Source organism: Aspergillus saccharolyticus, assembly GCF_003184585.1.
Source record: "Aspergillus saccharolyticus JOP 1030-1 unplaced genomic scaffold BP01scaffold_31, whole genome shotgun sequence".
Lineage (NCBI taxonomy): Eukaryota > Fungi > Ascomycota > Eurotiomycetes > Eurotiales > Aspergillaceae > Aspergillus > Aspergillus saccharolyticus.
The window spans coordinates 135126-162658 of record NW_020290641.1 but is presented as its reverse complement, the minus strand read 5'-3'; the positions used below and the strand labels follow the sequence as shown (position 1 = coordinate 162658).

General features: G+C 54.7%; 11 protein-coding genes across 11 annotated transcripts; 5 read left to right on the top strand and 6 right to left on the bottom strand.

The window, feature by feature from the left end:
* Positions 1-176: 176 nt before the first annotated feature.
* BP01DRAFT_393882 (uncharacterized protein) lies at positions 177-2138 on the bottom strand. Its single transcript, XM_025578271.1, has 2 exons — positions 798-2138; positions 177-741 (listed from the first exon to the last, which is right to left on the bottom strand). Exons 1-2 carry the CDS (start codon positions 1693-1695, stop codon positions 356-358), a joined length of 1284 nt encoding a protein of 427 aa, XP_025428837.1. The 5' UTR covers positions 1696-2138; the 3' UTR covers positions 177-355.
* A 433-nt stretch (positions 2139-2571) lies between these two features.
* On the top strand, positions 2572-3735 carry BP01DRAFT_375897 (magnesium transporter CorA family protein; the record flags this gene model as incomplete). The annotated part of the gene is made up of 2 exons (XM_025576918.1): positions 2572-3104; positions 3156-3735. 2 exons carry the CDS (start codon positions 2572-2574, stop codon positions 3733-3735), a joined length of 1113 nt encoding a protein of 370 aa, XP_025428836.1.
* A 52-nt stretch (positions 3736-3787) lies between these two features.
* BP01DRAFT_393880 (putative general amidase) lies at positions 3788-5544 on the bottom strand (the record flags this gene model as incomplete). Its single annotated transcript, XM_025578270.1, has 3 exons — positions 4111-5544; positions 3955-4042; positions 3788-3906 (listed from the first exon to the last, which is right to left on the bottom strand). The coding sequence occupies exons 1-3, from the start codon at positions 5533-5535 to the stop codon at positions 3788-3790; spliced, it is 1632 nt and encodes a 543-aa protein (XP_025428835.1). The 5' UTR covers positions 5536-5544.
* A 420-nt stretch (positions 5545-5964) lies between these two features.
* Positions 5965-8118, top strand: BP01DRAFT_324512 (MFS general substrate transporter). The gene is made up of 4 exons (XM_025572835.1): positions 5965-6743; positions 6817-7071; positions 7130-7514; positions 7639-8118. The coding sequence occupies exons 1-4, from the start codon at positions 6256-6258 to the stop codon at positions 7804-7806; spliced, it is 1296 nt and encodes a 431-aa protein (XP_025428834.1). The 5' UTR covers positions 5965-6255; the 3' UTR covers positions 7807-8118.
* Positions 7589-10111, bottom strand: BP01DRAFT_359089 (LLM class flavin-dependent oxidoreductase). Its single transcript, XM_025575588.1, has 8 exons — positions 9837-10111; positions 9620-9760; positions 9321-9531; positions 9240-9252; positions 9106-9165; positions 8477-9033; positions 8226-8403; positions 7589-8137 (listed from the first exon to the last, which is right to left on the bottom strand). The coding sequence occupies exons 1-8, from the start codon at positions 9907-9909 to the stop codon at positions 7913-7915; spliced, it is 1458 nt and encodes a 485-aa protein (XP_025428833.1). The 5' UTR covers positions 9910-10111; the 3' UTR covers positions 7589-7912.
* A 432-nt stretch (positions 10112-10543) lies between these two features.
* BP01DRAFT_125567 (putative MFS quinate transporter) lies at positions 10544-12647 on the bottom strand. The gene is made up of 4 exons (XM_025570437.1): positions 12217-12647; positions 11973-12162; positions 11791-11919; positions 10544-11740 (listed from the first exon to the last, which is right to left on the bottom strand). Exons 1-4 carry the CDS (start codon positions 12489-12491, stop codon positions 10661-10663), a joined length of 1674 nt encoding a protein of 557 aa, XP_025428832.1. The 5' UTR covers positions 12492-12647; the 3' UTR covers positions 10544-10660.
* Positions 12648-13455: 808 nt separating this feature from the next.
* BP01DRAFT_324502 (MFS transporter) lies at positions 13456-15694 on the top strand. The gene is made up of 4 exons (XM_025572834.1): positions 13456-14035; positions 14095-14460; positions 14511-15464; positions 15540-15694. The coding sequence occupies exons 1-4, from the start codon at positions 13694-13696 to the stop codon at positions 15591-15593; spliced, it is 1716 nt and encodes a 571-aa protein (XP_025428831.1). The 5' UTR covers positions 13456-13693; the 3' UTR covers positions 15594-15694.
* Positions 15695-16083: 389 nt separating this feature from the next.
* Positions 16084-17675, bottom strand: BP01DRAFT_385052 (putative MFS transporter; the record flags this gene model as incomplete). The annotated part of the gene is made up of 2 exons (XM_025577564.1): positions 16084-17375; positions 17438-17675. 2 exons carry the CDS (start codon positions 17673-17675, stop codon positions 16084-16086), a joined length of 1530 nt encoding a protein of 509 aa, XP_025428830.1.
* On the bottom strand, positions 17625-18802 carry BP01DRAFT_359085 (uncharacterized protein). Its single transcript, XM_025575587.1, has 2 exons — positions 18487-18802; positions 17625-18403 (listed from the first exon to the last, which is right to left on the bottom strand). The coding sequence occupies exon 2, from the start codon at positions 18383-18385 to the stop codon at positions 18098-18100; it is 288 nt and encodes a 95-aa protein (XP_025428829.1). The 5' UTR covers positions 18386-18403; positions 18487-18802; the 3' UTR covers positions 17625-18097.
* A 474-nt stretch (positions 18803-19276) lies between these two features.
* On the top strand, positions 19277-21649 carry BP01DRAFT_302364 (Zn(II)2Cys6 transcription factor; the record flags this gene model as incomplete). Its single annotated transcript, XM_025572070.1, has 5 exons — positions 19277-20152; positions 20241-20419; positions 20481-20779; positions 20829-21043; positions 21098-21649. 5 exons carry the CDS (start codon positions 19277-19279, stop codon positions 21647-21649), a joined length of 2121 nt encoding a protein of 706 aa, XP_025428828.1.
* Positions 21650-23807: 2158 nt separating this feature from the next.
* BP01DRAFT_385050 (uncharacterized protein) lies at positions 23808-27436 on the top strand (the record flags this gene model as incomplete). Its single annotated transcript, XM_025577563.1, has 6 exons — positions 23808-24799; positions 24851-25573; positions 25620-26645; positions 26703-26973; positions 27028-27142; positions 27225-27436. 6 exons carry the CDS (start codon positions 23808-23810, stop codon positions 27434-27436), a joined length of 3339 nt encoding a protein of 1112 aa, XP_025428827.1.
* Positions 27437-27533: the final 97 nt, after the last annotated feature.

Below are 27533 nucleotides of genomic sequence, written 5' to 3'. Positions count from 1 at the left end.
TCTAGGCCATGTTACCCCTTGACTCATTTTCCAAGCCGCATTTGTTTCTTCAGTCACTGATAAAAAGACCAGCTTCGAGGAAGGAAAGCTCGAAAGGAGCTGATCTACATCACTGCATACTTACATGCGACCGTACTAGACAACCTTTCATAGTAGTAGTATCAAACACCAAAACCCGAGAAATGTATGTAATGACAGTTAAAGAAGCATCACAATCGTGACTGAATATGGACAGAATACTCTATGCCTCCAAGAAGCCTTCATGCATTGGCAGCACCGCTCTTCAGCTCAACAAGATTATCTCGGTCGAATGATTTCCCCACCATTGCGCTCATTCTTCGCCTTCCTTTTGCAATCAACCGGTCTTGGTCTTGTCACAAACATAATCATTCAGTTCGAGACCATCAATTGTATCTCGATGCCCGGAGAACAGATGCTGGAATGAAGACTGCTGACAGCTGTAGCTGTGATTGTCTCTATAAAACGACGATCGTTCAACTAAATCTGGACAAATCCAAGATTTTGCATCGCTGATCAGACGTCTGTAGCTGAAGCTTGAGAAAGGCGGCACCGGCAATTGAAGCAGAGAATTAGACTGCAAATTCTTGCTCAAAGCTCCGTACATGATACACCTGCATTCATAACTGCAACCCCGTATGTCGTGGAGATACTCATCACGCATTGTATGAAGTTCGTGAATAAATGCACCAATAGCTGTCTCTCTGCGGTCATTTATTGATTCTGATTTGTTGTTATTAAGGTAGTTCATGTGCGGCAGAAGAAAGGTGTGTGCTCACTCATAAGAGAAGTCGGAATCGGAAGACCAAGATTACTGATCCGATCGGTGCTGCACGAGATGGCAGTTGAGGTCGCTTGATTGAACCACCCGGGAACTTGAAAAAAGCACGAAACCCAGATCCAGAGAGTCAGGTCCCTGGAGGATGGTGTAGGGATAGGTTCAGCTAGTGCGGGGATCCAAATGCTGGCAGGCAGATTGATAGCTTCCTTGCATTCATAATAATCAGTGATAACAGCCACTTTTGCAAGCATCTCTAGGTCCAGCTTCTGCGGTATATGAGAGAATTGACAGTGAATTACGCGAAGGACGATCAGGAGAGCTTCGAGATCCCAACTCTCTGCCTCGATCTCCACAGAGCCTTGTTTTAGATATTGGACGCTTTCCTTCCAACCGCCCGTCAAAATCCTTTTGAAGACAGAAGAGGCTAGAATCAGATGCTTGGCAGAGACTTGAATGCGAAAGCACGGTTCAGCGGGTTTGTCATCGATATCAGCGTGTAGTGGGTTCTCGAGAATAGACTCATTCACAGCATGGTCCATTTCGACAGGATCCTCGAAAGGCGCAGGCAGTTCTTCAGGCCCAGCTTCTTCAGGCACAGCTTCTTCAGGCACAGCTTCTTCAGGCACAGTTCGCAATGGAGGCTCCTCGGCAGGAGTCAATTCGTCGGCGGCCCCCTCTACCTGTGGCGGGTTCACAGTTGGCTTCTGCAAATGTGATTCGGCATTACCATTTCGAATAACTCCAGCGATACTTCCCATACTATCCGCCTCGGTCGAGGGAGGAGAGGGACTCTGCGTTATTTCCCGTGCACCTGTCTCTGCAAATGAAGAATTCGGATTGCGCAAGACTATGATTGCCTCCCCATCAGGGTCGATGATATGAGTCGGGCTATTCATCTTGGCTGCACAGGGTGGTTTCTTAGAAGCGGATATGAAGTAGTCAGAGTCGGCGGGAATATCGAAACAAGGAACCGGTGAAGATGAACCTCATGATGTTTGTTTCCAACCTATATGTAGTCCTGATTCTCTCGTTCCACCTCGAACGTGGTGAGTGATAATTGGCAATGGAATTTTCTTATCCCTGTGGAGGTGTGTTTGTAGCTAACAACCCCGCACACCGAGGAATTGGTCGTGTTTGGCATCCATTGGTTCAGGGCCACGCATTGTTTGACCCAGCTGTTATCAGTGACATAGACATAACAGACACAACGAGTTATCTCTGATTTCTGTTTGATAACAGTGCTATTTGGAAGTCTCAGCATGGCATGACTTGGGGGATGGGCTTGTGTATCGCAGACAAGGTACTAATGCAGAAAACCTGGAACGGCGAGTCCAGCGAGCTTAGCAGCATCGGTGTGAAACCGTCATTAAATACGACTTGCATGTCGTCCAATCTAGCCGAATGTGTGGACCGTGTTTAATTCCTCCCTACTGTATACTGATCGCATACAACGGGAGACAACACCGCCGATCCCCGGCAGAAAGGGGCGATGCGGGGGAAATGCCTGAGGCTATTAGAGAACATGTTTGCACTGTTGCACCATCTGGACCACGGGAGAGTCTTGGCTCTTGAGAGGGTGTTTTCTTGGCATGGACACTGCCACTTCCTCCTCCTCCTCCTCCTCCTCCTGGAATTCTCCGGCTGCAGTCAACCCAAGGAGATGACAGTCTGAGCAGAATACACCCGATGGTATCATCGAGAGACTCTCGGGTAACTAATGGTAGCCGTCATTTCAGTCTTCACTCCCGACTAAAGGACCAAATAGGTCAATCATGGCCCCGTCGACCCCGGATCTCCGCCTAGCGGACGACTCTGCCGCCCCGGTCGCCAAAGAAACCTCTTCCCTGAATCTCTTCACCACCAAGTTCGACTGCATCATCCATGCACCAACTGTGGATGACCTACGTGCTATCTACAACCCCGTCGTTGCTCTCCTCGAGACAGGTATCCATAATGGTCTCTGGTGGCTAGACGTGACGGCGGCCTCCGATGAGGACATTGAGACGCTCGCCCGCAGCTTCGGTCTCCACCCCCTCACTATCGAGGACATCACCGTGCGCGAGACGCGCGAGAAGATTGAGCTCTTTGACTCATACTACTTTCTCTCGTTGCGGCCTCCCAGCTCCCTCAAAACCGAGGAAGGTGTGCACATTGTTTCGCACAATCTCTATGCTGTCGTCTTCCGAGAAGGCGTGCTCAGCTTCAACTTCGGGCCCAGCTCGCATGCGGACCAGGTCCGAAATCGCATCAGGGAACACCGCAGCCATCTATCATTGACGAGTGATTGGATCTGCTACGCTATCATGTACGAAGCTCTAACTCCTCTGCGGAACGCAAACTAACTCTCATCTCCTAGTGACGCGATCGTTGACGGCTTTGCTCCCTTCATCGCCCGCGTGGAAACCGGCGTCGACCTGATGGAAGACCACATCGCTGTCACCCGTCCGGACGAGATCGGTCTGGCCCTACAACAGATCTACACATGGCGCAAGGAGGTGATTCAGATTCGGCAGCTACTGCATGACAAGACGGATGTGATTCGGTGCTTTGCACGACACTGTGACGCGCTGGCGGCTGCTTCTACGCAGGTGGCGCTATATCTCAGTGATATTTCCGACCATGTGGTGACCATGATGGCCAACCTGGAGCAGGCCGAACAGATGCTGTCCCGGTCGCAGTCGAAGTACTTATCGCAGCTGCACTTCGATTCCGGGCGCATGCGCAATGAGATTGCGACGGCGCTGAGCCGGCTGACCGTAATGGCGGCGACACTCGTGCCAATGCAGTTCATTACGGGGCTATTTGGCATGAATGTCATGGTTCCGGGCAAAACGGCAGCAGGACTGGCATGGTGGTTTGGAATTCTGGGGGTCATGTTGGGCTTAATCGTGCTTTTCTTGATAGCGGCAAAGAGGATGAGGTTGTTCGATCGATAAGTACATTCTCGACTCGCAAGTTATCACGGCTACTGCAGCACCTGCCACTTTTCTAGTTATCCTTCAAAACCGCCTCTACGAGCTCTGCCTGCCGGGCCAACACCTCTTCTCTCAGCCGCCGTCCGACCAATTGCACATGACAAGGCGCTCCCTCCACCTCCTTTGGTTGATCTGCAGGTACTTAGCTTGACTATTCTGCTCACTGGTGAGATCACTTACAGGGAGGCCGATATATCACATCCTGTCTCACCCACTCTCGATCGGCTTGTGCATCCGATTTGCCGAACGGAAGCACGCAGCTGGGGCTCTGCAGAATGGATTAGCGCTGATCAGCCATAGCCCTTCCACCCCAAACGACGCTAGGTCAGAACATACATCTACCAGATTCCAAAACACTGTATACCACGCGTGAGCGTATCTATCATGCACCAAGGCGCAGCTCTGGTACGCCGGTGCCAGAATCAGATCCAACTTATTCTCCACGAACACTCGACGCGTCTGCGCGGTGATCTCTGCTTTCCTGGCGGTTAGCCGGAACAGATCATCCAGAGTAGGCGCAGGGTTCGGCTTCTTGTCCCCATTGACAATCCCCAAGGAAGGAACAAGTGGCTCCCCCGCCGCAGTCAGATGAGAGATCGCGGTCCGGTCAGCGTCAAGACCGAACAGTCCGAAGGCGGTGTCATTGGCCTCCTCCATCAGAGGTAGCTGTGCGGTAATGTCGACAATCTCATGACCAGCTGCCGCGAGCTTTTCGGCTGCCCGATGAAGGGTGCGTGCGATATTCGGGTGCAACGGAAGCTTAGGGTCGGCCGTGAAGAGCCCAATCCGAAGCTTGTCGCTGATGCTGGGTACAGTCCAGGGTATACCCAGTGCGACATCATCAAAGTCATCCGGGCGCACATTACAAACGGTTTGCAGGAAGAGAGTGGCATCGCGTATGGAGTGGCAGATCGGTCCCGCTACCGCCGAGATCCCTGAGAGGTAGCCCGGTTTTCCCGCATTCAAGATACCAGAGTACGGGACTCGTCCCATCGAGGGTTTGAAGCCAACCAGCCCGCAGCAGTGCGCGGGGATGCGAATCGAGCCCGCGATATCGGACGCCACCCCCAGCAAGGAGCCGCGGAGCGCGATCAGCGCGCTCTCGCCCCCGGAACTACCCCCAGCGGTGAGCGTGCGGCGGTGAGGGTTGAGCACGCGGCCGAAGACGTTGTTGTGCGAGTCCGCCGTCATTAGGGTTTGGGGGATGTTGGTCTTGACGTAGACGACTGCCCCGGCTGCAAGAAGCACGTCCACGAGCGGGCTGTTGGCGGTGGCAGGGGGTCGGTCCAGGAAGGAGACATATCCTAGAGTGGAGGCGACGCCCGCTACATGCAGCATGTCCTTCAGACTGATAGGTAGACCGTGTAGCGGGCCGACTGGCTGGCCTGTCGTCGCTAGATGCGTGTCTAGCTCCTGCGCTCGGATCAGGGCTTGATCGAAGAAGGTCTCCGTCAGGCAGTTTGTGAGCTGCTGGGCGATGGCCGCGCGTTTGCAGAAGGCAGTCGTCACCTCCACGGCGGAGTATTTACCGGCAGCGATCTGGGCCAGTAGTGCGGTGGCGTCGACGGTCTCGGTGATGGCGAGTTCGCGCTCGGTCAAGAGGCCACAATCGCGGGGCACCGACAGGACGTTCTCTGGAGACACGGGGTCGGCGGTGGCCAGGAGGTGGGCGGGCAGTCGCCATTCGGCCGGGATTTTGGCTGCCGCTGCGGCCTGTTTGGCTTGGACTTTCTGTTGCCAGGTAGGAATAGTACTAGTCATGTTGGGCTTGTGGTGGTTTTATACAGTGAGAAATCTAATGAATGGGAGGGGGGTTGACTGATATATCGAGCGGTGTTGCTGGCGTGCGGGGAAGAGGGGTTGCTCCGACCGGCGAGCCATGCAGTGTTCTGTGCCTTGGAGTGCATGATACCGTGGATGAGCGTTGGGCAGCTGATATGGCCGTTAGTCTTTTAGGCGAATAGACTTCCCTGTCTTCTTAATGAATCTCTGCTCGATGTGAGTTGCGACGAAATATATCTCTTTTCTAGTTGGGGTTATGCTGCATTCGGAGTTGATTAGTCATAATGCACAATAATGCACAGTAATGCACAGTAATGCATCCACCAAAGAGGGACAAAAAGCCTACGAGGTAGGATTGAGATGCTTTCACACTTGAACGACACCATCTGATCATTAGATACATGAAATCTCACTGCACATCCATTGCTGTCACAGCCATTCTTGGTGTGTTGTCTGCCTCTATGAATGTCCACGCCCTTGCAATGACATGATCCACTTTTTTTTGCAGTGCAGACCCATGTTTCTGGGATGCTCCTCCGCCGATAACCGCCTGAGTGAATCATCCTTACTGTAGGAAGATTCAAGAATTTCTTCTCTCTGACACTTTCTCCCATCTCAGCGCTCTCGCCTTCTAGCTTGAGCCCGTCTCAACTGCTCGTTTCAGACCTCGACTGCAGCTTCACGGCACCCAACCACCCCATGGCGTACACATCCACCACCACAGCAGTCGAATGGCAGACCGGCCCAGCCATCGAGCTGGAGTCGCGCGCCCCCAAAGTCTCTGTGATCGCGCCCACGTCCGATGTCGATGCCATCATGCAAGCCTCGGCGCAAGCCGACGCCGAAGTCCCCGACGGCGGCACAGGCTGGGTCGTCATCACTGGCTGCGCCGTGATGACCTGGTGGATGATTGGCACCTCCTACTGCTGGGGGGTGTTTCAAGCCGCCCTGGTCAAGGATGGACTGGCGTCGGCGTCGACGTTGGCATTTGTCGGCTCGCTGGCCACCGCCTGCATTTCCTTCTTGGGGATTCCGAATGCGCAGCTGATCCGCAAGCTGGGGACGCAGACCAGCGCGTTGATGGGGGTTTTCTGTCTGGGATTGGGGTCGATTCTGAGTGGCTTCTCGTGTCATAACATCGCCGGCCTGTTCATCACGCAGGGGGTGGTGTTTGGCGTGGGGATCAGGTAGGTTTCCCCATCAGTCTCACCACAGCAACCAACTACTGCGATGTTGACAACAACAACCACAAATGTTCAGTCTCTGCTTCATGGTCGTCTCGACAATCCCCGCGCAATACTTCAAAGCCAAGCGCGGCATGGCCAACGGGATCGTCTACGCGGCCGGCGGCCTCGGCGGCACCGCGCTCAGCTTCCTCATCAACACCCTGCTCAATAGCGTGGGCACCGCCTGGACGTTTCGCATCATGGGCTTCATGACCCTCGCCACGGGTCTTCCGGCCGCATGGCTCGTCCAGCAACGCATCCCCATCCCGCGTGCCGCCTTTGTCGAGTGGTAAGATCCCCCCTCCTGTCAACAATAAAACCAGCTTCGCGAGACTCACACAAGCAAGGCGCCTCTTCCGCGATCTCCGCTTCTGCCTACTTTTCGCCGTCGGCGCCATTGCCACCTTCCCTCTACTGGTGCCCCCGTTCTTCCTGCCGCTGTATGTCAACTCGCTCGGCATGGGCTCCACCGCCGGCGCTGGGGTTGTGGCCGCCTTCAACTTCTCCTCGGCGCTGGGCCGTCTCACCTGCGGGTTTGCCAGTGACACGATCGGCCCTCTTAATACCCTATTCGGCTCGTTGCTGCTGTCCGCGCTGAGCATGTTGATCATCTGGCCGGTGTCGACCTCGATCGGCCCGTTGATTGTCTTTGTGATTATCAATGGTATGTCGAATGGGGGGTTCTTCTCGACGATTCCCACGGTCGTGGGGAATGTGTTTGGCTCGGCCAGGGTGGGGGTTGCGATGGGGATGATTGTGACAGGGTGGGCGGGGGGGTATCTTCTCGTACGTTTTTTTTTTTCCTTCTGCACTTGGATTCGCAAGAGCTATGCTGACTCATGCTGATTCCTGTTAGGGCTCGCCAATTGCGGGTTACATTCTGGATGCGTCTGGGGGCGAGGGGGCAGGGACCCAGGCGTACCGGCCCGCGATTCTATACGCCGGGTTCATGGCGCTGGCAGCCACGGTGTTGTCTGTGGGGATCCGTGTGAAGACGAGTGCGAAGCTGGGAAAGCGGGTATAATGTTACAAGAAGCGGGGGGAATCGACACGTCGACGAGATTCGATTAATCTTAACCGCGCGTACGATAAAAGCTATCATCCACTGCATATGCTAGAACACACCCTCCTCACTCGGGGATCGGATGCTCCTCCGCGGACACCCCAGCATGCCACCGATACTGAGCTGCGGGATGATCCTCCGGGGGCCCTGTCTGCCCGCGCCGGCCATAGAGATTCTCGCGATATGTGCCGCGGGGCACGGCGTAGTCCTCCCAGAAGAGCCCGCGTCTGCGCAGCTCGGGCAGGAGGAGGTCGATGATATCCTTGAACGAGCCGGGCATGATAGCGTATGCCTGTCAATTCATCATCAGTCTTGTGTTTAGTACAGTACACACGTAGACACCCGTTGCTCCTTCTGGGTTGATAAGGGAGGTGGCATACCAAATTAAACCCATCGACATCCGCCTCTTCGACCCATCGCTCCATTTCATCCGCCACCTGCGCTGCGGTGCCCACCGGGGTCGCCCCCAATCCTCCCACCGTGATATGTTTCCCCACGGTCGTTTTCGTCCATTTCGCAACCTCGGGCGTAGCTTTCGACCAGCCTTCCACCGCAGACCTGCGCTTGTCAGCTCGCGCCCCAAGAACCCCAGCACTCAAAAGAGAGGGGTCGGGAAAAAAGTGTAACATACCGAATAGCATTACTCTCCACGTTCCTCAACTCCTCCTCCTCTCCATACTTCGCCAAATCAATCCCCGTCCACCCGCCAAACAAGGCCAACGCCCCCTCCACATCCCCATAACTCTGATACTCTTCGAATTTCCGCCGGGCTTCCTGCTCCGTGCGCCCCAGCACCGGACACAACAACGCCAGGAACTTAATCGCCCGCCCATCCCGCCCGAACTTCTCCGCCGCGAGGGTTCTGATGGCCGCGATGTTGGCTTTCACGGTACTGGGCGAGTGGCCCGCGACGAAGACCGCCTCTGCGTGCTGCGCGGCGAACAACTGCCCGGATTTCGAGGTGCCGGCTTGCAGGATCACCGGGGTGCGCTGTGGGGAAGGCTGGCAGAGGTGCGGGCCGGGGACGGTGAAATATTTGCCGGCATGGTGGATGGGGCGGACGAGGGAGGGGGAGGTGTAGGTTTTTGTGGTTGGGTTGAGTTGTACGGCGTCGGTGCGCCAGGAGGATTCCCAGAGTTTGTAGGTGGTGGTTATGTATTCTTCTGCGAGAGCGTAGCGGTCGTCGTGCTGAGGGGGGGTGGGGTTAGTTTTATAGTCAAGTCAATCTGCTGTTTGGGCGGCGGAGGGGGGCGCGCGTACTTGGGGTTGGGCACTCAGCCCTAAATTCCGTGCTGCGGAGTCCAGGTAGCCTGTCACGACCTGTTCCCCTTATTAATTAGTTATATGTATCACGCAGGTGAAATGCTAACTAGAGGTAGTGGTAGGGGACGTACATTCCAGCCAACACTATCCCATCCCATCCCCACTCCATCAGTATATATTCTCGATCGTTGGTTTTTTGGGGAAAGACATACCGCCCCTTCGTCAAATGATCCACCGTCGACAACCGCCGTGCCAGATGATACGGCTGCTCATATGTCGTCGCCACCGTCACTCCGAACCCGATGCTTTTGGTGACTGCCGCCATGGCCGGCACCACCGCCAGCGGCTCGTTGACCGGCCACTGCGCGCCGGACGCGATGGCTGGATCGAGGTTACGCGGGCCTTTGTAGACGTCGTAGCCGCCTATATCCATACCCCAAGTGGTTGTTAGTGTATTGGCGCTAATGCCATAGTATATACTGTAAGTAAGCCTTTGGTGTGGTAGACGCACCAAGAACATCAGCAATGAAGATCCCGTGAAACTTGGCCGCCTCGAGCATCTGCGCGAGTTCCGTCCAGTGCTCAATCTCGTTGAAGCGGTGCGATTCGTCCTCGGGGTGGCGCCAGAGGCCGGGGGATTGGTGGCCGCTGCCTGTGAGGGGGGGTTAGTGGTTACTATCTTGAATGTATGATATTGAGACCGGGGGTGGGGGGCAGGGGAGTGGTACACATCTCGACAAAGGCATTGAGGATGAGGGACTTGCGGGCTCGCGGGGAGCTGGGTGTTTCGTTGGCCGTCATGCTGTGGTGGGTGCGGTATGAGCTGGTTGCTTTTCAGTGTCGAGAGACAATAGTCGCAAGTTCTTTGCAGGTTCTTAGATGCAGCAAGCGCACCTTTGTAGTCGCTGCGGAAGTCGATCGCCGTAGCATCAATGTGGGCCGGGATGGCGTGATGGAGGGGATGTTTGGAGACTCGGGTGCGTTGCATACATGTGTATACACGGTTATGGGGACAGCATCGGTCAATTAACCCTGGCTATCGATATCTACCCGCGATAATAGCCAACGAAGCTACGCTATAAACTGGGTCGTCGAACGCTGATGCTGACAGGCTAGGGCTGGGTTGGCCCTACTTTTGGGTCGATGCCGCCAACCCCCATCACTGTCACGCAATAGCCAATCCTTTGCAGTGTCGGCCGAGAGAAATAGATCAATATCGGCCCAAAGCTAGTACCTCATATACATCTACGATTGTACGATATGAGATGCTAGAGATGAGACACGGTGGGTGCAATTATGCGAAGCGGTCGTATGCTTAGTGTGGAGAGTACTCTGATTTACGTACTGTTGCTGCATGACCCACTCTCGATCGGTAAAGCACAAGGCTGCTATAATCAGAGCAACTCACTGAACTGATCGACTCAATTCAAGTGTCCGCGCTGGACAAACACCGAAATAAATGGTATTTCGCCACGACTGAGTAAACGCATTACTCACATCGAGGATAACCCCCTCATGAAGCTTTATCCTGTCACGCATCGCCAAACCGAAATCAAACTTTAGCCGCGACATCCGCGCGCTCCTCATGCGTTGCCGTCCCAAAATGCTCCTCCGCATGCTCCTGCTTCTCATTGACAACCAGATCCCGCTGCTCCGCATCGCGATTTCCGTACCTCCCAATCTTGTACCACGGCAGCTCGAACAGCCGGTCCATACTCTCCAGGCTTCGTCCGGCCGTCTCGGGCACACTGAACCAGACCCACAGCCCCCCGAGCACAGTGACCGCGGAGAAGAACCAGAACGTCCCCTTGGGCGTAATACCCCCATCACCAGTCCCAAGCAACATGTTCGGCACAGCGCGGGAGTTTCCGTACTGGTTGACGAAGTGCAGCGTCATGGCCGCTGAAGTAGCCAGGGCCCGGATGCGGAGCGGGAACAATTCTGCCGTGAGAAGGTATTGCATTGAGTTCCAGCCTAGTGCCCAGCCCACACCCGAGATGTAGATCATGGCGATGGCACCCCGGCTGATTCCCTTCTTGGACTCAGGAAGGACGAAGGAATCGTCGAGGCCCATCTTGGGGACATCGGTGAGGAAGGCGGCGATGTAGATCATGGCAATGGCTTGAAGGGTGATTCCCAATAGTAGGGCGCGTTTACGGCCGATGACATCGACAAGAAAGAGAGCGCAGATGATGGCGGCCACCAGCTTGACGATACCAAAGACGGCAGTCACAAGGAGCGACTCGTTAGAGCCAGTAATCCCAAGGAGCTTGAAGAGGTCGGGCGCATAAAGAGTGATAGAGCCAGCGCCGGACCATTGTGACAGCAGTTGTGCCATGGCAGCCAGATATAGGCGGTAGAGGTTGCTGGGAAGCAGGAAGGCTTCTTTAATGATGCCAAACCAGCCAGCACCCATGGTGGCTTCTAGTTCAGCCTGATGGGCTTGCTGAATGGCAGTTATCTCTCGCACGACATACTCATGGTCTTGTGGCAGGCCGCGGATGCGTGATAGGTTACGCAAGGCTTGCTCATGTTTGCCTTTCCTGATGAGGAATCGCGGGGACTCGTATTGGAGGAACGAGAGGATAATAATCAACCCGGCGAACATAATGTGCAAGCTTGTGGGGATTTCCTAGGACAAGTCAGCTTCACTGCCGTCATAGCAATCGTGATGACACGTACCCATCGCTTATGTGTGTTGTCTCCAAGGTTCACTTGGCAGCCGTAGTTGGTAAAGTAGGCGAGGACAATTCCGAGATAGACGAATCCGGTAAAGACACAGGTACACAAGCCTCGGATGGATGCAGGCGCCTCCATCTGGTTAGTGACGATTGCAGTCCATGTTGTGGCGGAACCTCACTCACAATTTCCGCCAGATAAACAGGTCCGACCACGACCGTCTGGCCGACGCCCAACCCAGCGACAAAGCGACCGGCATAAATCGCACCTAGGTTCCCATTGGCTCCCATAAAGATAGCAATGCCGATGATCCACAAAACACACAGTTGGCGAGTAGCCCAGATCCGACCAATGCGGTCACAGACCAGGAAAGCGCTGCGGAGAATCTTGTATGAGCAAAGAACACGTCCAGGGAAGCCGAAGACTTACAAGAGAGCACCACCAACCGAGCCAATCTGCACCATAGCCGACACATTGGCTTTGATGTTGGTCTGTTCGACTGCGCTATATGAGCTGTAATGGATGGTCCTTTTGAAGTCTTGGGAGTTGAAAGCGCCCGAGATCAGCCCCTCATCCACCCCGCGGGCAGCGCCCATCAGACCAAAGGAGATAACGGCGAACCATAGCTTCCAGTTGAAGACCTCCTTTGGATCACCCAGATTCCTCAAACGGAAGATATTGACCGGTTTCTTGGAGCCGGCCATAGTGTCACCGACAGAAGCAATGACTTGGACTCGTGTAATGACAGAGAGGTATGATGAAAACGTAGTCGTAGTGCGCACCCGGCCGCTTTTTTATAAGGGCCCATTAGGCGGATGAACTCCGTGCCAGAACCCCGTACAACACCAACAACGGTGATGTGGAGTGCTTCGAAAGGGCTCGAGAAGTTTGTGGATGCGAGGCGCCAATCATTTCGATCCTCTGACAAACTTACGTTGGTGATTAAATGGGCCGGGCAAGGAGATGCAGGTTGCCGGTCAGTCTATCTGGTATGTCCCCTGTACACTGTCCGAGTTTTCATGAGGAGCTTATCAAGGAACGCACTAAAAGCTCCGCTTGACTGGCAAACCAAGACCCCTCCCCCGCCCGGCTCCCCCACGCTCTCGCACAGGGATAGTGAGGCCTGCGACAGCTTTTCCCCAGATGAGGGGAGTTGCTCGTTCTTGGACAGGCGGGGAAACCGCGTACATTGGCTTGGCGGAGGGTGGTTCGGTCAACTTCCGCGCAGGCATTCCGAGCAAGTGGAGAAGAATAAGCCGGCAGAAACCTGGGGAAGGGCTCCATTGACCGGGGAAATTATGGGGAACGGCGTGGGCTTGCGGGTCACGCGAACTGCGAAGCGGCCAGCTCACTGAATTGTCCCCGCAGAAACACTAGTCCTGATACCACCTCATATGGTGGCCGGGTGATCAGCAGCTTATAACTCTGTTTATGGTTAGGTGGTGGTGGACCATACCTGAAGCGTGGGGGGGGGGGGATCTGACCGACTGAACCATAATCCGGAGAACCGACGAGGAGTCAACTTGATGGTCCGAAAACAGAAAACTGCGACACCATGTTGTAGTCAAAGAAGGAAGCCTGACGTTGAAACTTGGAAGCGTGCAGTCAGTCATTGTGTCTTGGATAGGAATCATTGAGCCAAACCAGACAAACCCCGAGACAAACACTGAGGAGAGCAAACCAGACAAACTGCTCCTTCATCACTACATCATTTCTCTCTCTCTCAATTACATCATGCGCATCATCAATTCTGCGAACTTCCTCAAGCCATGACTCGCTTTGGTGAGTCTCGATCGCTATCGTCATGAACCCTCGTGCTTCTATAAGAAGCTTCTCGGCCAAACGGTCCAGGTGGGGTGATTTTCAGGGTCCGTGATTCCGCTTGATCGACCAACCGACCTGCGCAATGGCCACTACCCTCGTGCAAGACTCGTGTTTTGGCCATGTCGTCCGCTTTCTCACCAGAAACCGCTATTTTCGCTACACTGAAGAAAGAGATCCTGAACTATGGAAGCGATACATCAGTCTAGAAAAGTCAGGACAGATGGCTCACGAAGGTCGAGTGGACTCTGCCATCAACGTCCCCGACGAAGATGACGACAATCCCCGCGAATACATGTCGCGCATCCCTTCGACAGCCTGGGAACACAGAGGTCACAATTATCAAGGTCTGACTGGTGTACGGATCAATCCTGAGAAAGGCAAAGACGTCAACGTCATCGATTGGTGGGACGACAATGACCCAGAGGTGTGTGTGAACTTAGTCCACATGCATGTTGCACAGATGCCAACCTCACCTTTGTCCAGAACCCACAGAACTGGCCCCTTTGGAAGAAGGTTTTCGTCACCTTTGAGATTTGTCTTCTGACCTTCAGCGTTTACATTGGAAGTTCCATCTTCACCCCGGGCATTGTCACCGTCACCAAGGAATTCGAGATTAGCCAAGTGGCCGCGACGCTGGGCTTGACGCTGTTTGTCGCCGGATATGGCACAGGTCCGCTGATCTGGTCGCCCATGAGCGAGGTGCCTCAGATTGGCCGTAACCCCGTCTACATCGCCACCCTCATCGTCTTCGTATGCCTGCAGGTGCCAACCGCGCTGGCCAAGAACCTGGGGACACTACTGGCATTTCGATTCCTGACGGGCTTCTTTGGCTCTCCCGCCCTAGCCACGGTACGTCCCCCTCACAACCTCCCATCGTCACAACCATTGACCTCGATTAGGGCGGCGCCACCATCTCCGACATGTTCCGCCCGGCGAAGCGCGCCTACGCGATAGGCATCTGGGGCATCAGCGCCGTCTGCGGCCCCGTCATCGGACCCCTCGTCGGAGGGTTCGCCGCGCAAGCCCGCGGCTGGACGTGGACCATCTGGGAACTGATGTGGCTGTCCGGGTTCTCGCTGGTGATGCTCGTCTTCCTCCTCCCAGAAACCTCCTCAGCGAATATCCTCTACCGACGCGCACGCCGCCTTCGCAAACTCACCGGACGGGAGAACCTGAAATGCGAGCCCGAGATCGAGAGCGAGGGGCTCACAGGCCGCGAACTCGTCATGATCACACTCGTGCGGCCCCTGACCCTCAACTTTCTCGAACCCATGGTATTCCTACTGAACCTCTACATCGCCCTCATCTACGGCCTGCTGTACGTCTGGTTCGAGTCCTTCTCGATCGTCTTCGAGGGCATCTACGGCTTCAACCTCGGCCAGGAAGGCCTGGCCTTTGTCGGCATCCTCGTCGGCGCCATCCTCACCATCCCGCCTTACTACTGGTGGATGTACAAGTACCTGGAGCCGCGCTTCGACGAGAACGGCAATGTCGCCCCCGAGGCCCGTCTCCCGCCCGCCATCGTTGGCGGCTGCTGCATCCCCATCTGCCTGTTCTGGTTCGGCTGGAGCGCGCGCCCGGACATCCACTGGATCATGCCCATCGTCGGGTCAGGGTTTTTCTCGATCGGCGCATTCCTGCTGTTCAACCCTGTGCTGAACTATCTGCCGGATGCCTACCCCGCTTACGCTGCTTCGGTGCTGGCCGGGAACGACTTGTTCCGCTCGGCGTTCGGGGCGGGCTTCCCTCTGTTTGCGTCGGCGATGTATAAGAATTTGGGGATTGGGTGGGCGAGTTCCACGTTGGCGTTTTTGTCGATTGTGTTTATTCCGATTCCGTTTGTGTTGATGAAGGTATGTCTTCCCCCTTCCTCCGTTCCGGTGGTGGTCGGGGAGTGGTGTTTGAGGTATCGTGCTGACGGGGCTTAGTTTGGTGAGACGTTGAGGAAGAAGCATAGTCGGTATGCAAGGAAGGATATATAGACGTGTGCATTGCGTAGTGGGGGGGATGATAGACAATTGTAAACAAACAAGTGATAATACGGGATAGAGTCGAAGGTGTGCTGTGTGCAGACTTACACACGAACACAACTGGTACAGACTTTAGGATATATACGATCTGTAATATAGGCATATAAAGTCTGTTAATAGATTCCGATTTTGGCTGCAAGATCCACAAACATGCAGGTACTTGCCGGAGGCACATGAGATAAAGAATGATATCCAGTATATATTCGCTGCGCTAAATTTAGTAATTAACCCTAATCAATATACCCAGAACACTTCCCCACTCCAGACAAGGACCCTCAACCACTAACCTAACATACACACACTCAGCGAACCCTGCACACCAAACCCAGTCCCAGATATAAAACCCGACGCCCAGAACACCACCCGAACCCATTACTCTCCCCTCCCTTCCCATTCGCCCACTCTTTAGCTTAGCAGCCTCCACCCCCAGAAGCAGGAGAAATCACATCTTCCAGCGGAAAGCAGGGTTCCTCCAATCCAGATCCTGAATCTGCTGCTGCGAAAGGTCCGCCAACGCCCGGTCAATATCAACCTTCTCCCTCCGACGATTATCCCAGCGCATCCAAGCCCACATCACCGCCGCCAGAACCAAAGTCGTGGTGGAGGTCGCGAGATTCAGCCCGTTTCCAATATGGTAGTCCGGGGCGTCGGAGGGGAGGAAGGACCAGGTCGAGACCAAGCCGCCGATATTCCCGAACATGACGTTGGTGCCAATCGCCGAGGATCGGGCGGTGTCGGAGACGACGTTATTGGCGACGTGGGCGTTGCAGAGGGCGCCGAAGCTGAAGGCGCCGGCGGCGATGAGGAAGGTGGCGCCGTAGCGGACGGTCGCGTCGTCGGTGGCGAGAAACATGGTATAGCCCGTCATCATGAGCGGGGGCGCGAGGACGAAGAAGGGGAGGCGACGGTCGAAGCGCCAGCTGAGGAAGGGAAACAAGAGCGTACAAAAGGCGCCGACGACGTAGGGTGGCACCGTGTGGAGCTGCTGCGAGACGACGCTGTTGTGCGGGTAGATGGTGCGGACGATGGTGGGCGCGAAGAAGGCGAGTCCCTGCACGGTGATGTTGTTGAGGAGGAAGATGAAGGCTGTGGTTAGGGTCGCCGGGCTGAAGATCCCGCGCAGGGTCTTGGTTTTGTCCATTTTGTCGAGGACCTCGGTGGTCCCTACGCGCTCCGACTTCAGGCGTGCGATCGCCAGGTCTTTCTGTTCCTGCGTGAGCCAGCGCGCGGTCTCGGGGCGGTCGGTTAGGGTGATGAAGGCGAGGAGACCCAGTCCGATCGTGATGATGCCCTCGATGGCGAAGATCATGCGCCATGTGTGCAGGCTGCCGAAGTGGTCGAGGGTGAGGATGGCGGACGCGAGCAGGCCGCCGAATGCACCCGCGAGCGGGGCCATGACGATGTATACGGATAGGTAGAAGGCTAGCTCTTTGCGACGGTACCAGCGGGACAGGTAGTAGGCGATGCCAGGCAGCATGCCGGCTTCGAAGATACCGAGGAGGAAGCGCACACCGGAGGCACTGTGAATGCTGTGGACGAAGGCGGTGCCCAACGAACAGATGCCGAAGCAGAGAGTCAACAGGGGCAGGTACCAGCCCGGACCGACCAGTTTGCAGGCGATGTTGGATGGGATCTCGAAGAGGATGTATGAGATGTAGAAGATGGAGAGCACGATGTTGTAGTCGTAGCCTGTGAGGCCGAGGTCTTTCTCCAGACCGGCGAGTTTCGCATTGCCTGAGGGTGAGGGTTGGTTAGCGGGACGGGGATGTGTTTTCGTGGGATTGTCTAGGACATACCGATGTTGGCACGATCGATGAAACAGAACAGGTAGATGAGGGAGACTGTGGGCAGGATGAACAAGTCGATCTTGCGGCGCAGGCGACGCTCTGCTGCCGGATCGAACTCGATCAAGGCCCTGCCGTACTGATCGGTGGCGGCGTGACCTTGACCAGCAGCTTTGGAGGCATCTTGAACGTAGACGTCCTCGTGGTGGTGCGAGAGTCCCTTCTCGGACGCCACTGAATCCACTTGCATCGTGGTGGGCACGGGGGGGGGTTTTGGGTGAATGGATGAAGGTGGATGAAGAGGAAAGTGCGGAGAGGATCCTGCGCCTCGAGGGACAAAGTATGTATGTATCACAACACACACACACACACACCCCCCTAGCAGGGATCTTATAGCGCTTTTATAGCTCTTGCCTCCAACCTGGCTAATTCCTTAACCCGGATGCTCTTCTCAACGTCAACACCAGCAGTTCCGACTTCACGATCCGAGCCTCGTCCCAATAGCAAATGATCGGGATGTCCGCGTCATGATTGAGTCTGGCTCGGCTGTTGTGTGCGGTTCTTATCATCCTTTTGCCAAGCATCTCTTTACGAGGATCCAAGACAACCTCCACCCAGTGAAGGGCCGTTCCACGTGTTCAGGGACTCCTCACCGGGTGACTTCCCCCCCGATCATGACAGCTGCATAGTTGGGGGCCACCATTGAACCCCAATCATTTGCTCTCCCGGGGGGTGATAGGGGATATCAAGGTTTTCATGAAGCACAGACTGATAGCCGACAGGAGGGAAGACGAAGGCCAGAATGCAGTGGATCACACAGCATCTGGCAGCTTTCCCCGCATTTTTTTCGCAATCCCCGCAACCCCGGACTGGCCAAGACTTGACAGCAGCTGCGTGGCGGAGAGTGAATGAATGACCAGAGGGACTCTCCAACTGCCGTGGGGAGATTAGCCGAGGCATGCATGAGATGCACCATCACTGAGTGAATCAACCATGGAAGTCAGTCACTGTATGTCGAGATTTCAGCCGTCGAACTGGACCAGTGAAGTAGGAATCGATACCTGACATGTCCGAAAGAGTGTCAAGGTGAGCCCTGCCAGCATGAGACATTCTCAACCAGGACGGAGACGGAGAGACAAGAAATCAATGACAAGTCAATGGCAGTCGGACTATCCGAGCTAATCTGAATTCCCGATCGTTGTTGGCTCCCGGACAAAGGGAGAGAGGGAGGTGGTGGTTCTCTGAGGCCAGTGGCGTCGCCAAGAAACTCTCCGCGCTGCCATCCTGTCATTCCGCCAGTTCGCTTCGAGCCCCAAGAATCGTGGCACTTTTGAGTTCTCTTGAGTTCTCTTCTCTTTGCTGAATGGTGACTCCTACTAGTATCTTGGGTTTCACGGTGATAATTTGGGGGATGAAGACTCCTCTTCCCTCTAAGGCCTTATATATTTCCTATTTCCCCGTAAACTACTCCGTACTTCCCCCTCTGTAGAAGATTACTTAGTACTAAATCCTTGCCAACGCAGTTCAACACCAATATTAGTAAATAAACTAAATAAAAAAAAAGAAGCCACAGCCTGTACTTGATCATACTGAAATAGAATTCGAACTTCTCGACATGAAGTAGTAATTTATTGGTAGTTGATGGAAAGTGAATTAACGAGAGAGTCGAGACTAGGACGGATTGGGCTCGGAATAACGGCTCAATCCACGTGATGTACATCCGACTTCCCTCACGCGGTCCTCCCTGCATGACGCATCATCATGAGAATCCTCCCATCTGAGAGTCCAATTCCCGGGCTCCCAAGAAACCCCGTCGTCTAGATTTCCTTACGGCCAGATCGCCCCGTGCAGATGGCCGACGCGGAATCTCCGGCGCAGGTGACGGGATGGCGGATCGCCAAGGCATGTCAAGAGTGCAGGAAACGGAAGATTAAATGCAACGGAGTCAATCCCTGCAAAACCTGTCAATTGCGCGGCACTCCATGTGTCTATCGTGAAGTCATCCGCCAGCGCAAACGAAGGTACCCATACCCAGAGAGGTCCAACACTGATACTACTAGTACTAGGCTTGAGCTCAATGGGGCCACCACGCGGGCCGACGAGAGCCATCCTGCGGCGGCACAGCCGCTGTCTCTCGGGGCCACACACCCACCCCCCCGTCGGCGCAACCCCTCTGTCAGTCTACATTTCAACAATAGCGTGTCAGCCACCCACATGACTTCACCCTCCTGCAAGGTCCAGCTGTACTATGGCTCCACCTCGCATTTTGCCCTCATGCACGAGATCTATAGAGGCCTGGTGGCAAACAATCATTCGGCCGAGGCTGATCGGCCCCCCGGGGAGGTCGAAGAAGCCGGAGCCGGCCTGGATATGTTCAGCTTCCGTCGCATTTTCTTCGGCACCCCCATCGACTCGCAGGAAGTCAACAACAAATCACCCACGTGCGTGGATTCCCACCTGCTTTTCTTGCCCTATGAGCTAGCCAAATGCTTCCTGGAACGTTTTTTGGCGACCCTGTACAATCTGGCACCCGTGTGGCCCCATGAAGAATTCTATCGTCAACTGGAACACCTCTATGGCCAAGGGCCCGATGCGCGTCCCGACAAAGGGAACCAGTCGATTCTGCTTGTAGCCATGGCAATCGGTGCACTAGCTACCCAGCATTATACCTGGGGGGACGCGCTGTACGACCGCGTCAAGATCTCCATGCATGCTTTCGACGATGTCGTGAGCTTACAGACCATTCAGCTGGCGCTCATTATGATAAGTACTCTGCAAGCTCTGCGGACTCAAACCTAGCTGACTGCTTCCCGAGCACGCTCATTATCAAAGCGAACAGGGCAGACCCAATTCGAGTTTCCTGCACATGGGCACCGCCGTCCGCAAGGCCATCTCTGCTGGCTTGCACAAAGAAGCCCCCAGCGAAAGCGGAGAGGCCGCCAATCGCACCGAAGAACGACGGGTCACGTTTTGGTCCCTCTTTTTTTACGAAGTGTAAGCCGCGTGCCTTGAGGGAAGAACGTGTCTGGCCCGCCGCCACTGATACCAGTCGTAGGTGGACGTGCTTTCATCTCGGGAGACCAAGCTCGCTTTCGGTAAAGGACGTCAGTATTGCTCTCCCCGAGGATGCTTTCCTGCAGGTCCTCGTCAGCCTGGGCAAGATCGTTGCTCGATCCGCATGCGAGATGTATGGCCGCCGTCATGAGTCGTTACTTCAGATGTGGAAAATTGCACGCTCAATAATCGACGAACTGCGCGGATTCGATGGCTGGATGAAACGGGCGCTGGGCTTTGGGCTGGACAAAAGTGCTCAACCTGGCAGCTTGGGAGTACGGCAGACAATCTTAACCACGTGTAAGAAATGCGAGCGGCGTCCACAAGTCACGTTATCTGATCATTCCAGTATACTGTCACACTATCCTTCTCACCTTTCGCCCATTTCTGATTTTCCGCGGCCGGTGGCATCAGGATATGAAACGATCATCGCGCATGGGAAGTGGGAAAAAAGCCAGTGACATCCCTTCTTGGCTGAACGAAGCCTGCAATCAAGCCCTCAGCGCTGCGTGCAGGACCATTCAGCACCTCTGCGAAGCATCGGCCGGTAATGACCTTGTGAGAGTCTGTTCTTCTCAGATTCTACTTCCCGCGTCGCAGGTACTGACGGCTATCTAGGAGCTGCGGTACCATGGGTACTTCCTAGGCCACTCATCTTTTGCGCTCATGTACGACCTCATGCACGGCGAGAATCTTGCTCCTACCCATCTCCCCTGGATCCATGCTGCCGTGCAAGACTTGTCCACGATGCGACCTGGGGATCCGATCAAAAGCTCCATCGACGCGATCCAGACCGTCTTGAGGAAACTCCACCCCTCATACGAATGGGTCCCCCCGGAGCTGGCCACCAAAAATCCGGTGTATGATTCTGCTCACACACCGCCAATCCAACCCCCGCGTCAGGCCCCGCACGCCTCCAGCCACGGGCGAAACCGCATGCCAATGACTATCCCCGGGGATTCCTCGATATCAAGCGGCTTACCGATGCTGTCTGTTCTCCAGGGGAACTCGCTACAGGATGACATGCGCCTTCCCAGCGGTAGTGTAGGAAGTGGAGATGATCTTCTAGACTTCACCCAGTCGGACATGGGTTGGGATTTTGATTTCTCTACGATGGATCTAGAAGCCTTCTTCTCGATCAATGCAAATATAGACCCAATGGCGTTCTGAAATGGGGGGTTTGGTGCATGACTGGAAACTACTTATGCCTTGGTGCGGCTGTGACATGCGCCGCCAGGGGATCCTCCGCTGTTTGGGCTCGGACTCTCGCGGAACGCTACTTCGGACGGAGTCTTCGGCACAGCTCGGCGGACAACGACCTCCAACAATCACTAGTGATTTCTTGGCTCCCCAGGATTTGTATCTAGGTGGAGGGTGACTGGAGAGCTGAACGGGAGGAACCCTCGTCAGTATGGACCGTTAGTCCTTCGCTCTTCTTGCCAAGACTGGATACAGACTGGGACTGGCCTTGATACATTGCGACCAGATTGAATCACTTCCTTGATTCAAGCCGGGTAGATCAGCCTAGCGCCGGTACCCGGCGATGATACATCAACCGCGGGTGCAGCTAACCCGGGCGGACATGCGAGTTTCAGTTTCCTATCCGTGCCGGCAGGCCAGTTCATCCTGTGCAGTGGATGGAGAGGAGGAGAGGGATGGATACTACCTACTGATTGATATGTGACTGGTGGATTAATGGTCTGCCAGGTCATTCCACATGGTGATGCTGAAAGGATGCGCGAATTACCTTCCCACATTCCAAGGTGTATCGACTATTTTGTACTTCGTACTTTTGAGAAGGCAGCTAGCGACGAGATCACTGCGACTGTCTCTTTGGTATCATGATAGCTCACTTTCTATCCTCTGGGGACGGCCAAATTCTGGGTATTCCCGATCTCTACTATAACTAATTTAATGCTGGTCTAACCCTGACGGGTAAAAGCACTTTCCTCGCAACTAGTAATCAATTGATGGGTGAATCATGGGTCTGGATTTGAAATTAGGTACAGAGTCCAGCTCACGCGATACGAGTCGTGATCATCATGGATATTTCAAATCATCATGACTTGAGATGATGAGTAGGTAATCATGGACCACGCGAGGCCTGAGGCCGGAAGAGTCGAAAGCGGAAAGATCAGGCAGGAACTTATCCTTTCAAGGCTGGAAGGAAGGCAGCCAGACAGACCGACCGGCACGGGCGGGAATCGGGATTGAAGATTGATTGAAGCTCCCCTTCTCAATTCTTCAATCTCCCCTTCTCCACCAGCTGGTGATCGGTCGGTCGGTCGGTCGTGGTGACTGCAGCAGTCCAGTGCAGTGAAAATGCACAGGTGTGTGTGTGAGTGTGTGTTCTTTTCTCTTTGCCTTTTACGGTCACATCGTGCACCAACTCCTACTGAACCAACTGTGGAGTTCTCGCTAAGTTTCTTTCCTCCTCTTCCTTTTAGTTACATTCAATCCACTCACTCCACTTTCATCCCTCCCTCGATCCCACCGCACATTCCCTCTCGCCGCAAACTTCACAAAGCCCCATCGACCATCGACACCCTTGCTCGGAAAGATTTCCCCCCCCCAAAACGATTTCATGAGTCCACTCCGATCGATAACCCTTATCTTCCCGGCAAATCCAGGCGAGAATTCGGAGCCGATTTCCTCTCCCCACAGGAAGCTTTTCGGCCGTATCATGCGCGCAGAGTCGTCATGACCGAACCGTGGATCAGTAACGGTCGTTCCCGGGAATTGACAAGATAACAAGCCAGCGCATTGAACATTGAGCTCGTTGGAGACTCGTCGATGATCCCCCTTTACCCAGTCTTAACCCAGCCTGACCCAGCCTGGGACCCTATGAGCGGAGACGCTGGACGGCCTAGACCCATTTCCGCACCATCTCCACTTTCAAGCCCACTTGGCTGGGGGAGTGTCTGATTCAGCTCCGAACGGTGGCCAATTTCTCAACTTTATTTGACCTTTCAAAGCTGTGCCGGCAATCTCGGCCCCTGCTCCCACGATCTAGTCTTTAAACCCCCTTCGTCGTGCCTGTCGTTCTGTCCTCCATCGTCCCTACCTCCTCCGGCATTCTCGGATGGGTTCGTACCCTCGCGTGCGATGCCATAAAGACTCCCGCCTACAGCTATTACGAATAGCAGCGTTCTAGCTCTGCCCTCGATGGCCCCAGATCAAACCAAGTAGGTTCACCCCGTGCCCAAGATCTGACTGCTGCTGCAACGGGCTTCCTTGCTCGGTTGCACTTCAACTGGATTACAGTACTCACCACCTTCTGGTCTTGAGTAGGGTATTTAGCTTCCAGGCTATAGACCGAACGGATGGCATGCCGCAGCCGCAGCCTTTGTCGCCGGTTGACGAGCGGGACAGCTCATCGAAGCCTTATCCGACGCCAGACCCAACCCTGACAGCCCTTTCTCAGCTGGGCGTATTCCAACTGAGCTGCACATGTGCATTCGTGACGGCGTTCGAGAATGGACAGACGCATATCATCGCAGAAGTAGGGTCAGCCGCTTTGAGGGACACAAAGACATCGGCTCTTGGCTCGATGACACTGGGTCTACCTGTGGACGAAGATGACGCGCTCAGAGATCCCGCCGCGATGAAGAGTGCCAGCAACATCATTCGGGACATTTCGATGCGGAGTGACATCGAGTCACACACCTTTGTCGAGCAGCACCCCCATGCCAGGTTCTACGCGGAGGTTCCGGTGTGCAGCTCATCGGGGGAGATTATTGGTACGTACGGTGCTGTCGACACTCGAGCTCGACGGTCTTTCGGGGACTCCGAGTTGGCAGGTCTCCGTGATATCTCGAATTCGATAGCAAACTACCTGGAAACTGTTAGGACCGCGCGTCGTCACGTTCAGGCGGACCGTTTGCTCAACGGGCTCACGGCTTTTTCCAAAGGCCAGGCCAGTGCCCAGAATCCTGATTGGAGCAATCGCCGGAAGAGCCTCGTAGCTAGCAGGGCTTCGCCTCGATCGCTGGACGTGCCGGATGTTGCTCGTCTGTCCGTCTCGTCCACGACTACCCGCGAAGTCTCACCGTCCTCGGGCAGGCACCAGGAAACCCCGCAGGAGTCGCCCTTCTTCCAACGTCGCACCTCTGGTACTTTTCAGGCAATTTCGCCCTGGGAGCAGCAGCTGAATTCCCGGAAGAAGTCAGTAGACACGAACAAAATAGTGATTGTCCCAGCGTCTACCGCACAATCGGAGAAGACATCACAATTGTTTGCTCGTGCTAGTGTCCTGTTACAAGAATGCATGGAGTTGGATGGTGTTATCTTTGTGGATGCATCCCGGACCAATTCCCGCAGGTAAGGTGTAAATTGTCCCGTCAGTAAATCAGCTACCTAACCAGAACACAGTAGCTCCACTGCTAGCGTAGGTGACTGGGACATGCTGTCGAGAGATAGTGAGGTGGGCATGTCCAGTCGGTCACCGAGTCTCTCATCGCATGGACAATGGGCTGAGAGATCTTGCGAGACTCTGGGGTTCGCCACCTCGGTCCGGACGACCGAGAGCAATGCCCACTCCCCTCGCCCGGCATTGACCGAGGGCTTATTCCATGACCTATTTAACGCATGTCCCACGGGGGAGATCTTTAATCCTCCACAGTCGATGGGGCTTTCGCCCCCCAAGTCTTTGCACTTGAGACGGAACAGTCAATGTCGGAAAGAGAGCGACCCTACTTTGCGTCAGACTGTTGAGACTCGGCTGGCGCAAACCTACCCCGAGGCTCGGTCCTTCATCTTTCTACCCTTATGGAACTGGAACAAATCACGCTGGCTGGCTGGTACATTGATCTGGACGGGTGAAGAAGACCGTGTGTTTGATCAGGAGGATCTCCACTTCTTGAAAGTGTTTGGTGACTCTGTGGTGTCTAAGTACTGTCAAATCGACTGGACGGGGACCGAAAAGTCGAAGTCGGATCTCCTTTCCTCGGTCAGCCATGAATTGCGGTCGCCCTTGCACGGCATGCTCACCAGCACGGAGCTTCTACAGTCGACCGGGCTCGAGTCGGCCCAACAGGACATGGTGACCATGATTGAGACGTGTGGATTGACATTGTTGGATACTGTGAACCATTTGTATGTGCAGGCAGTTTATGTACTACGCTTGACTGACTCGTTGCAGACTTGACTTCACCAAGATTAATAACCTGACCCTCACACACAAAAAGGCTGGGATCAGCGGAAGCGTGATGGACAAGTTGATAACCGATTTTGAGTTGGACACCCTCATCGAGGATGTAGCTGACTCGCTGTACGTTGGCCATCGGTCTCTGATCAATGCTTCCAAGATTGCGGGGCGCTACTTGCAGACCGGCACTGCTATGACAAGTGCAGCTGCCGGAGCTGCGAAAGCCAGCAACCCTGATGATTTGTCTGTCATCATTCAGATCGAGGATCTCGGTTCGTGGAATATTCAGTCGTTATCGGGCGGCTGGCGCAGAATCGTTATGAACGTTCTGGGCAATGCGTTCAAATTCACGACGTCGGGTTATATCGAGATCTCCCTCGCGAAAAAGGTCCAGAGGGCTGCGGGATCCAAGCAAGTCTATGCGCACTTCTCAGTGACTGACACAGGATGTGGCATCTCGCCTGACTTTCTCCAACATCAACTGTTCATGCCCTTCGCGCAAGAAAATATCTTGACTGAAGGGGTGGGGCTAGGGTTGAGCGTGGTCAACCAGGTGGTGACCTACTTGGGAGGAGAGGTGGATGTGAAGAGCACCGTCGGCGTTGGGACGCAGGTCGACGTGTATGTGCCTTTGGACTTTGTGGCAGAGACCTTTGCGCCGACTGAATCGATTTCCAATCCGACCACACGAGTGTCATTGATCGGGCTGAATGCGTACGCCGATCTGAGGCAAGCTCCGGACGGACTCTTGCGGCCGGAAGCCAAACGCAAACTTTCCCTCCGAAGCGCACTAAGTAATGTACTGTTGAGCCAACCGGGTTGGATAGTGTCATTTGCAGACTCGATCGAGAAAGCCAGTGGAGACATCGGGGTCATCGAAGAATCGACGTTGAAGGCACTTCACAAGCAGGGGGGGTCCCGAATGACAATCAACACGCTCATTGTGATTGGGGAACAGGGTGTGTCACTCCCTCCGGACCTCACTATCGAGGGCGTGGATGTGATCTACATCCCTCAACCGTAAGGATAACCCCAACCCCAGTCACTCGACGGAGTCTCAGACTGACTGAGAATTAGTATCGGTCCGCGCAAGATCATCCAAGCTCTCCAACGAATCAACGAATCACATCAACAGACCCCCTCCTTGGAGCAGGATTACATCATTGGTCCATTTTCTGGCGCTCCGCGAGGTCGCAGCTTATCGGATGCGTTCGCTCTGGCCAAAGGCTCCGAGTCACCGCCAGTGGTGAGGGAGAATGTCTCCGAATTCGCCCCCAGTATTCCCCAGGCATCGCGAGAACACGACCTTCACGTGCTGATTGTGGATGATAATGACATCAATGTCAAGGTAGATACACTCTCCCGAATCATGCATAGAAGTCTATGCGCTAACAAATCCCAGATCCTAACAACCTTTATGCGCAAAATCGGCTGCAGCTACGAAACCGCCACCGATGGCCTCATCGCCCTTGAGAAATTTAAGGCTTCGACGAAACGCTTCGACTATGTTCTTATGGGTACGTCCTGCTTTCTACCATCTCCAGTGCTCCACCATCCCAGAGTGCCTGATCCCTCGCTAACCCCTGTACAACAATACAGATATCTCGATGCCCGTGATGGACGGGATCGAATCCTCAAGCAAAATGCGCGAATTCGAGGAGGAGAACGCGCGCCCGCGCACCGCCATCATGGCTGTGACCGGGGTGGCGTCGAGCGAGATGCAGCAGCAGGCCTTCGCGGCGGGGATCGATGACTACCTGGTCAAACCCCTGTCGCTTCACGACTTGAAACGAATAATGAATATTGCATGATCTGGATTTTCTGGTGCTTGACCCATCGCAAGGGTGTGGGGAGCTTTGGGGTGGGGTCTTTTGGGGTTTATCAATAATCATAGATTTTTTGGGCAGG